Raw genomic sequence first — 11,678 nt, 5'->3', positions numbered from 1 at the left:
GAGGACATGGAAAAATACTAGAGCTGTATCAGCAGGGTTTGGGGTCATCACGAGACAATCTGGTAAACAAGTTTGAGGAACTTGGTATTTAACAAGATCTCGAGCGGATGTGGGAGACGGAAAACAGAAACAGATTGCGAGACTGCCTGGCGCCTCTGCCAAGACAGCTGGACAGCAACAATGATCCAATCATATAATTGCTACGGCTTGTAAGCTCATAGAAATAACCAATCAAGAATAGCCACATAGCTTCGTGCCTTGCTTTTACAGTATAAATATACACTGTGTAACTGAATAAAGTTGGAACATTCACGATAACTCCATGAGTGCAGTGTTTGATTCTCGCTCACCGCAACATCTGGCGCCCGAACAGGGACCCCGAGGACCGGGACATCGAGAGCCGTGCCCTAGAGACGCATATCGGCGTTGAAGGAGCAGAGCCCGCCGTCCTTACATTTCAGGTAAGGCTGGGCTGTCCTTGCGGTAGAGGGATACTGTTAGCCGGCTAAGTTCTATTACGAAAAATGGAGGCGGAATTTACCGCTGCGGAACGGCTCTTACTTGCTATTCTCTCAAAGAGAGGTGAAGCCGTTACGGATAAGCTGTTAAAAAAGCTGATTACATGGGCACGAGACCATGGACATTTTAAGCAGCCTCCAGCGCTATTTTCAAGGGATGAGTGGAGAGCTGTGGGGGACGCTATGTGGCAACTCACCATTGACGATAAAGATAAACACATTAAGGAATTGAAAGTACCTTGGCGTATAGTGATCAATGCATTAGATGCTATGAAGGCTGAGACAAAAGTTGCGGCAGCTGCTGTGCAGGCACTCTCGCCAGAGGTGACGAAGCAACCTGATGCTAACGTTGGTTCTGATAATCCTCTACCTTCTCCGCCGTGTTTTGCATTCCCAGTGCAGACTGATTGCCCGCTTCCAATTAAGGGCCGCAAAGGGACTCCTTGTAACTCTGTTTCTGAACTTTTGAATACTCGTGTAACCGCCCCGGTGCCGTTACCTGCAGTATTACCCCCTTTGCCGGACACTAATGTTACACCATCGGCACCCCCTCCTTCTGTTGAATTGAGGGAACAAGAACAGGGAGGACCCAGTTGCCGTCCACCCTCTCCAGCTTCAGTTCCGCTTCCAAAAGACTCTGACGGGATAGATGAAGGAGAGGCCAACGCAGCAACTAGTGCTGACACGCTGAACCTACAATTGCTGCAAAATAAGATGAAAGACCTGGAACTACGAAGCCAGGCGTCGTTGGCTCGTGTTGAACAACTGCTACAGGGCATTCCTCAGCTAAATGCTGAGTCGACCACTCCATCCCTATCCCCTTTACACGATGTTATTAAAGGGGGGGCGGCGAAAGGGGGAGGGGTGGGGGGAGGGGTGAAGCCGAAGCGATGGTGCGGGATGGTACGCGATGCTATTATAGAAGGGGGATGGACACCTGAAATGTTGGCATGTCCTATTGTGTTGAACGATCGGGGTGACCATGTGTATGCGAAACATGAGTGGAAAGTTATACAACAAGCCATTAAGACAATTAGAGAAAACGGTCTAAAGTCTGAAACAAGTCGAGCCATGTTAAAATGGCTTCACACATATGAACCCATTATTCCTGTCGACTGTGATGAGCTTGCACGAATGTTATTGACCCCATCTCAGCATCTTTTGTGGTTTCGTGAATGGTCACGGTTGGGTAGAGAGTTACAGAACCGGCCCCGAGCAGAAGATGATCCCTTGGCTGGGTTGCATGCTGACATGATCACAGGGACTGGGCAGTATACTTCTATAGAAGAACAATTACGATATCCTCCCTATTTAATCGATGTCGTAGTGGATGCAGCAGTACGAGCATATGATGCCGTACCTGACGGAGATGCCCCTCCCTCATTTACTAGTATCCGACAGGGGTTAACCGAGCCATATTCACATTTTATTGACCGGTTACATGCCGCAATTCGAAATTCTTCTCAGTTACCTAATGACAATAAGGAAAGTATGTTTCGATTATTGGCTTTTGAAAATAGTAATGCAAAAACGAAGGCGGTGCTAGCCACCCTCCCTAAAACGGTAGATGTGTCGGATATGATTGAATTGGCATTGCGATCCGAACAGGGTGCACAAGCAAAACATATAGCGGGGGCGGTAGAAGCAGCCATGGCACCAACTACATCTGTGATTGCTGCCGCTGTACAGCAATTGTCTCGACGTACAAAACCAAAGGGCATGTCAGGTCGCACTTTGTGTTATCGATGTGGTAAAGAAGGTCATTTTAGAAGGGCATGTCATGTGTCGGTATGGTGTGATAACTGTCAAAGAGACAACCATGCCACGGCCGTGTGTAGGGGTTCAAAAAACCCTCCGCGGAGCGCGGGCCCTCGCGCGCAGACACAAGTAGGGGCTGCGCAACTCACATTCCCGGTAACCAATTCACCAGCGGCGGCCCCGCAACACGAGGCAGCTTGGGAATCGATTTGGAAGCAGCAGCAACAGTAACTTTACTAACTACTAACCCCGTTAAGATTCCCACTACCACCTATGGACCGTTAACACCTGACAAGTCCGTTGGTGCATTATTGATTGGCCGGTCTTCCAGCGGGATAAATGGATTAATTGTGTTACCTGGGGTGATTGATGCCGATTATGTGGGGCAAATAATGATCATTGCATATGCTCTACAACCACCTCTGACGATAGAAAAGGGAATGCGAGTTGCTCAGCTTGTTTTTTGGGAACGACACATTAAGACGCCAAGTGCCTTAAGTAACGATAGAGGTGATAAGGCCTTCGGGTCTACTGGCAATCAACTAGTTAATTTGGTGCAAAAAATGCAACAGCGACCAATGATTCAACTACGGGTGGAGTTCCAGGGACATGGATATACAATTCCAGTCATGTGTGATACTGGGGCAGATGTAACAATCTTATCTCGAGAAAGTTGGCCCACGAAATGGCCTTTACAACAGGCCCTAGACTCAGTGCATGGTGTGGGTGGAGGAGGAATACCCATGCAAGCACAGAAACCGGTGCGCTTAATTTTGCCTGAGGGTCAGGCTGTCACTTTACGCCCTTATGTAATGTCGCTACCCGGCAATTTACAAGGATTGCTTGGTAGAGATATGCTATCCCAAGTGGGAGCAACAATTTGTATCCCACCGCCAAATTTAGCCTGAAGGTCACTGTTGAGACGCCACCCATACCAGCTATTCAGTGGAAAACAAATGAACCAGTGTGGGTTGAACAGTGGCCATTATCTCAAGAGCGTCAAAAAATAGCTGCTCAGCTGGTAGAGGAGCAGTTATCAGCGGGCCATATACAACCTTCTATTAGTCCCTGGAACACCCCTATCTTTGTTATCCCAAAAAAGTCTGGCAAGTGGCGCTTGTTGCATGACCTGCGGGCAGTGAATGAGCAAATGATAGCAATGGGGGCACTACAGCCTGGTTTACCCCTAGCAACAATGTTACCTGAAAATTGGCATTTGCTAATTATTGACTTGAAGGATTGTTTTTTCACCATTCCTTTACAACCACAGGACACTTGTCGTTTTGCCTTTACCTTGCGCAGTACTAACCATGGGGAACCGGACAGAAGATATGAGTGGGTGGTTCTACCCCAAGGTATGAAAAATAGTCCGACTATGTGTCAAATGTATGTGGCGTGGGCGTTACAACCTCTGCGAGAAAAACATGAAGACTGGATTATTTATCATTATATGGACGACATTTTGTTTTGTTCCGCCTTCCCTTTTGTAGACCAGGACGTTCAGACTATTACTCAGATCTTTCATCTTCGAGGTTTACAGGTGGCACCTGAAAAGATACAACGAGACACCCCTTGGACGTATCTTGGATGGAAAATCACAGAGAAGGAAGTAAGACCCTTACGACCGATATTGATACCGCCTATCAAAACCCTAGCGGATGTGCAGAAACTTGCAGGTGACCTACAATGGTTGCGCCCGATTACGGGCCTTACAAATAATGAGTTACAACCCATTACTACGCTGTTACGGGGCACAGATCCCTCGCGACATATTGAGTGGACACCTGAACTCCAATCTCACTGTGCCTCTCTGGGTGATAAGATCCTTCATGCATTTGCCGATCGACGTCACCCCGATCTACCTTTGTTGTTAGCCTGTTGTTCCTTAACACAGAACCCTTGTGCTTTGCTTTTGCAGGTTGCTAAAGAAAAAGGGGGAGTGCGCATATTAGAATGGGTGTTCCCACCTCAAACACCTTCCAAAAGTCTTTTTACGCCCTCTGATGTTTTTGCTTTGTTAATTGTCAAAGGCCGGAAGCGATGTGTTGATGTGGCGGGGCAAGAACCCGATGAAGTCTGGGCGGCGATCCAGACGCAGCCGTTACTGGAGTGGGTTATTGCTCAATCCACAGCAATACAGCTTGCCCTGGAGGGTTATACAGGACCTGTACGAGCCCGGCAATTATGTGATGCTCGCCTACAGACCATTGTACAAAATGTGTGGCGACCAAGAGAATATGTACAGGAGAAACCTATTGAAGGCGCTCCCACGGTTTTTACAGATGCTGGCCGCCGAACAAAGAGAGCCGCTTGCGTTTGGCAGGAGGATGGCAAATGGGTGCATCACGTAATTCAAGGCACTAATGCGGACTCCCTTCAGACATTGGAGCTAACAGCCATAGTATGGGCCTTAGAGACCTGGAAGACCAGTGCTATAAACGTGGTTACGGACTCACAATACGCGGTGGGGGTGGTAAAACGCATTGCAGAGGCAATAATCAAACCAGGAAAAAGGGAACGGTTGTTAGATCTGTTTTTGCATTTACAGAAGGTAATGTTACAACGTCAGCAAACCTGCTGTATCCTCCATATTCGCAGCCATATGCTTAGCATAGGTCTTGGGGAAGGAAATGAGCGAGCGGATCGCTTAGTGGCTATGGGCCATCAAGGACCTGTAGATCAGTTCCAAGCAGCACGAGTCAGTCATTCCATGTTTCACCAGAATGCTAAAGCATTGCAACGAACCTTTCGCCTACCCCTTGTTGATGCTCAAGGAATAGTTAAAGCCTGTGACACCTGTAGTCGACATAGTGGTCCGTTGGGAGTCGGGGTTAATCCCCGAGGACTTAAATCTTGTGAAATATGGCAGATGGACGTTACCCACTATCCTAGCTTTGGGCGTCTGCGGTATATTCATGTGACCGTAGATACATTCTCACACATGATATGGGCAACACCGCAGGCAGGGGAGAAAGCTGTACATGTTATTCGGCATTTGTTAGCGTGCTTTGCTGTTATGGGAGTACCACTCACCCTTAAAACAGACAATGGCCCAGCTTATGTAAGTAAAAAGGTAAAGCAGTTTTTACAGACATGGGGTGTGACCCTAATCACAGGAATTCCTCACAACCCTACAGGTCAGGCTGTCATAGAAAGGACGCATCAGACATTGAAAACATATCTAGAAAAACAGCAGGAGGTTACTGTAACCGACCCCTCAACCAGGTTATCTAAGGTATTATTCACTCTGAATTTTTTAAACATCACTGAACAGCGACACTTACCGGCAGTGCTGTTACACTTTGGTAAGCATGAAATTTCGAATACTTCAGAGGTACTGGTGGAGTATAAAGATCCTGTCTCTGGTCTCTGGAAAGGACCTGTGCAACTCATATTTACCGGTAGAGGCTATTCTTGTGTTTCAACAGGGGAAGGACCCCGCTGGATTCCCTCCAAGTGGACTCGAGCTATAAACAACAAACCGTAATCTGGCGACAGCTATCGAGTGTCCGGTCTGCGAACATTGTCATCCATGGATCCTTGTGGAGTGTGAAAGTTGCAAATCACAGTGGTGGAAACGTAGTAACCAAGCTACCCGGTGGTGTCAAGCATGCTATAATCAACAGTTAGATGTCATAAGAATCTTAAAGGTTACAGGCCACGTGGACACAGACTCTTGGTCATGGATATACTACCAACAACAGTGGGTTAATTGGATAAGGGAGCAAAATCGAGAATTTTATGTTATCTCAAGTGAATGTAGTAAAAGCAACCTGGTTCCACATATTTGGAGTATACAGCCTGAAAGGTGGGATCAAGTAAAACGCTATTGCGCTGTTCGCTTTGCATGGAAAAAATTCCAGGGTAGAGTACATAAAAAAGAATTAGAGTATTATAAACAAGCATGTTTAGGTTAACAGCTCTGATTTTTAGTTTATGCTATGCTTTTGCCTATTTACCTGCTCAACCAAAACAAAACATTTGGATTACCTTAGCTAACATGACAGGACAAGATGCAATTTGTTTATCCATGGCCTCACCAAGTAACCCTTTTAGCACATGCTTAGTAGGGGTACCCGATGTGGAATGGCCTTGCCCGCCGCCACCCGTAGCGGACTTGTGTAGCAAGTATGTAGATAACTGGGATGGAATTGTGCCACGTCTACCACAGGCACCTTTAGAGCCTCAGGAATTGGAAATATTAGGGTCCCTGAAGGCAGATCATTGTGTGATGTTTAACTATACATCAGTACAATACAGCCAGAATTTTACGGTCACTGTTAATGCAACAAGTGTCTATTATCAAAAGACCTCCAATTGGTGCAATTATACATCGACCAATATTTCTCGATCAAGCACCACACCTATCGCCTTGCCCCCGGGATTATTTTTGATTTGTGGTGATCGGGCATGGCCCGGAATCCCCTCTCACTTAAAAGGAGGGCCATGTACAATTGGAAGGCTTACATTGTTGACGGCAAACAATTCGATGATTTTGAATATAACTCGACGGCATAGACGACAAAAACGAAGTAGTCATGCTTTTACCCAAGATTGTGACTCAAACGCAGACTTTTGGTCACTAGAACAGCGCGTGGCAGCCTCCTTTTTGGCCCCAGGAGTTGCTGCAGCACAAGCATTGGCGACATTAAACAAATTGGGCTGTTGGTTGGCAAAACAAACAAATGCTACCTCATCGGCATTATCTGAGTTACTCCTTGATGTCGATTCAGTACGTCATGCTACATTACAGAACCGGGCTGCAATTGATTTTCTATTACTGGCCCATGGCCATGGATGCCAAGACTTCGATGGCATGTGTTGCATGAATTTATCCAGTCATTCTAAATCCATTCATGCACATATCCAAGAATTAGAACAATTGACTAAACAGCTGCAAGAAAATTCTGGCTGGGGATTAGAAGACTGGTTACGCTCATTAGGGTTTGGGCCATGGATAACGTCGCTTATAAAATTGATATTAATAGGATGCTTAGTTTGTTGTGCATTATTAATCATGTTACCTTGTTTTTGTGCTTGTTTGCAACGGATGATTAACAATACAGTACAAGTAATGTTTAAACAAACGCTCCTCGTAGCTAAAGAAAAAGGGGGAATTGTGGACGACTTTTTAGAGGATAGAGGACATGGAAAAATACTAGAGCTGTATCAGCAGGGTTTGGGGTCATCACGAGACAATCTGGTAAACAAGTTTGAGGAACTTGGTATTTAACAAGATCTCGAGCGGATGTGGGAGACGGAAAACAGAAACAGATTGCGAGACTGCCTGGCGCCTCTGCCAAGACAGCTGGACAGCAACAATGATCCAATCATATAATTGCTACGGCTTGTAAGCTCATAGAAATAACCAATCAAGAATAGCCACATAGCTTCGTGCCTTGCTTTTACAGTATAAATATACACTGTGTAACTGAATAAAGTTGGAACATTCACGATAACTCCATGAGTGCAGTGTTTGATTCTCGCTCACCGCAACAGTGACCATGTTCTTCTCTCTGGCCGGGAGGGAGCCAAACACTGTTTGCTTCTTCCTACACGCCCTGCTCACGCATCCATGCAAGCTGCTGTTCCTCCTCTCCCCTCACCCGCGCTGGCCGATCTCTTAGAGCGATCCCACTCACCTTGTGCACTGGCAGAGACTCAGCGCCCTGCCCAACGAGCTGCAAGCAGCAGATCAGCTGTAACTGCCCAACCAGCTGCAAACGGCTGTGGCCCGACCCCGGCCCCCCCAGGGCACACACAATCACCGTTTGCTCACCCTATGCCCTGTGGGCACTGACCCTCCCGGAGGCTTCTTATCACCTGATCAACGGTGGGTGGTGCTGGCTCTGTCCGGGCTATCTCAGCAGCCCGCCCACCAACAGACAGCCCCCAGCAAAGGCAAAGGGCTTTTCCCGGCTTCAAAAAAGCCCCAAAAAGAGCTTTTCGTTGGCCCTTTTTACTGCAGATTCCTTCGCCAGTGCAGTCTTACCTGCCCTGAAGCTGGTCTCCGTGGCAATCAATGCAGTGTTACTAACCTCAAGCAGAATCTTATCCGATTGTTGCTAATCTCCTAATTTGTGTTTTACTGAGGAGATACTAAATATTATGGTTAATTGGATTCATGCTTAGGTGTCACACTGTTGTTTGCTCTTAGCTGTTTACAGCTGACCATACAGCTCCTGGAACTATGGATTTGTTGTAATTCACTGACAAAATTCCCTTTTCCCCCACAACTCAACTGCCTGGGTACCTATAGGACAATATGGTTCTGGTAATATTCTCTGCATTTTGCCATTTTTGAGAAATGTTTATGTCATTTAAAGAACTGTGTGTTTGCCACACGTTTCAAAGCTTTTATATTCTTCCCTTATGTTGGAGTTCTTAGATCCTCTGTTACAATCAGAATCTTGTTTATGGGCAAGGGAATTTCACCTTATATATAAAAATTAAGCGAATAATTTATCGGTAGCATAATAGAAATCTTAACTGTCTACTTCAGGAATCATCACTAGTCTAGATCTAATTATTACAGAAAAACAAAGAATAATAATGCAATCAGAGTACTTATATACTCCAAAGGTTGCAATAATATTAATAATACTATTAAAATTGTAACACACACAGTTTCTATCCCTTTTCCTGGCTTTATGCTCACCCTTCCACTGCTCCTCTGGGTATGAAGGTCAGTGGTTTCATGCTGATGTTGCTGGTGGAGTGGGGTTATGACAAGTCAGCATCTGGAGTCCTTTGCCAGGAGGAATATGATGTTCTTGTTAATGATTTCGTCTCTTATTTTTTTTCCATTTCCACTTCAGGTCATTTATATATGTTTGCTAGCATGCAAACACATTACTTTTTCTTCAGTGGTCCAGAGTTCCAAGTTACATCTAAATTTACTATATATGGTGCCATTTACATATGTTAGACACTATTTCTTAGTTCTCTTTCTTACCCCTAGAACCAATTATGTCCAACTCCAGCTCCATATTTTTTTTCACTGACAGCTAGTGAGCTAGTGGTCTCCAGTGTCAAGCCTGTGTCCCATCTCTTATCACCCCATGCCTTTACTCATTCTCACCACACCCTGGGTCTTCTCAAGGCTCCCAACATCATACATCTCTACACTATATCATCATCTTAGGGTGGTAAAGGTCTCGTTATACCTACAGCAACCTTTTGTTACTGTTATCTGTATAGAACTATGGTATACCATACACAGCTAAACAAAAGTAAAAGAAATTAACCTTAGACACCTAGTCAATTAAAGAAATTGTTGTCACAGCTAAGTCAAGTAAAATGAAGCTGTGGGCAGGTCAAGAGAACTTCAGACAGAAGCAGCCTGATGAAAGAGAAAAGTCTTACCCTTCTCAGTATTTCCTTGTTTATTATCCTCCACCCTGGTCTTCTGTAAAGAAGGATGAACAGTAAGTTTGCAACCTCTGCAAAAAACCTTGATTCTGCATCAAGGAAAATCCCACGAGGCGTTTCTCCTTTGTCCTTTCTCCTTGTAGGAGAAATAAATAAAATCGCTCCCCAAAAGATCATGACAGTCAATACTGCAGAGCTACTCTACCCTCCCATCCCAAAGAGATGTGTTAAACATGCATGACAACCTACATTTAAACTGGCAATAGTGTTTGGGTTCTGCTCAGACTAGCAATTAACATCAGCCTAAACCCCTATAAACTTCCAAACACTCTCTTCTAATTTTCTTACTAGTTATCACAGTATGTTCCACATTAAATGTTATACGGTGAGTGGAAAAATTGTTTCTGGAGCAAGTCTATGTTTATTTTACTTGTTTATGATACACTATATCACAGCAATCGACCACACAGGACATTGTTAAATATTCAATATGAAAATTTGTCTACTAAGTTACCTTTGTTTGTTTGACATTTATTTATCTTTCAAAATGTAAACCAACATCTGAAGATTGATGTGACACTTTGATACCTCAGTACATTTGTTCCCTAATACATATAAAGACCAAAACAACATTAAAAGAATGTCTGAATTACTAGTATGATTGTATCAGTCTTTGGAACAATGTAAAATTGGCCATCAAACTTAGCTAATAGTATGGTACCTCAAATAAAATAAAAACAAATAAATAGCATATTTGACAGTGAGCAATATATTTATTTTGTTGAACTCATAGTTTGCAAATTAAAAGCAGCAATCTTAATAAATGTCATATAAATTTAAACTTATGTATAAAAAGTAGTTTCTCTTTTGTGTAAATGCAACCTTTAGGAACAGGGATACTTAAATTTTACTAACCTCAGAATCATGTGATTTAAAACCAGCATTACTGGTATGAAGCCAGATTTTAAAATACAGGTTTTAAAACAAAACTGCATGGCAAACTCTAGTCCAGGGAATGTTTAGTAGTGTCTGTAAAAAAACTGACTATTTTATTTGCTCTGCTTTCTTGTTTACGAAAAAGATCAGGTAAATTTCATAAAGAAATTTCTGTATTTGCAGCAGATAAAATGAGATTGTTAATAGGTATTCAGCATTTGAACATAAAGGAATGTAATCCATAGGACTGTTTCCATTAATGTTTGAATTGCTAGCCACAAGTTCACTTGCTGGTTAAGATATCAGCAATGCCATCCTATACATCAGGACAGCTGCTTTCTTCTGCTCAAGTCTTCCTACTTGCATGATGATCTGATAATTTCTCTGTTTTTTCAAGACTTCAGCAATCAGATCAGTCTAGAATTAAAGAACCATCTGACAAGTTTTATACAGATACTGTTATAAAGAAGTATTGTTGTGAACTCAAGTCTTACAATAACTTTGTTAGTCAACTATTTTGCAATATTTTTGGGAGGCTTGCTGCATTGTACTTGGACCAGTAAGTAAGAGAGGCTACTTTGACAGGTATTTTGTCACTTATCAATAAGATATGTTTTAGTCTTTTTCAAGTAATTTACAGAACAAATTAGACCTTATCCTGTATTAGCAGGTTTTCCAATTCAAAACACATTTTGATTTTAAAGGTGTACAAACAAAAGTGAAGAAGTTTTAGGAAAACTACTTTGAAAAAGAATTAGTGCTGTTTGTTAGTGATTCATGACAAAATCGCTTGAAATGCTTCTAATCCTGTTTTAATTTTGTCTTAAGGAAACAAGACCATAATATACCTCAGTGGTGTAAGGTGGGAATGAAATATTAGTATTTCGAAATTGAGCATGGCATTATAAACTGCTCTTGTGGCTTGTCAAAAAGCTGCTATTTTTTGAATTATTACAAAGAAACAGAGGATACAGATTGGGTTTTAGATGCACATATTTTTCTTTCTAATTCATGTTCTGTAAAGAAATCAGTCTAGTGATAGTGACTGATATAATTGACAGAGGCCTATAGAATATGCTGGGGTAGGAACAATCC

General features: G+C 43.4%; 1 protein-coding gene across 1 annotated transcript; it reads left to right on the top strand.

Moving 5' to 3' along the window:
- Positions 1–6,180: 6,180 nt before the first annotated feature.
- LOC137664948 (syncytin-1-like) lies at positions 6,181–7,509 on the top strand. The gene has a single exon (XM_068403615.1). It carries the CDS (start codon positions 6,181–6,183, stop codon positions 7,507–7,509), a length of 1,329 nt encoding a protein of 442 aa, XP_068259716.1.
- Positions 7,510–11,678: the final 4,169 nt, after the last annotated feature.

Source organism: Nyctibius grandis, chromosome 6 (genome assembly GCF_013368605.1).
Source record: "Nyctibius grandis isolate bNycGra1 chromosome 6, bNycGra1.pri, whole genome shotgun sequence".
In the NCBI taxonomy this organism is placed as follows: Eukaryota; Metazoa; Chordata; class Aves; order Nyctibiiformes; family Nyctibiidae; genus Nyctibius; species Nyctibius grandis.
Note: the sequence above shows the minus strand (reverse complement) of the source record. Positions and strands in the feature narration are given on the sequence as shown.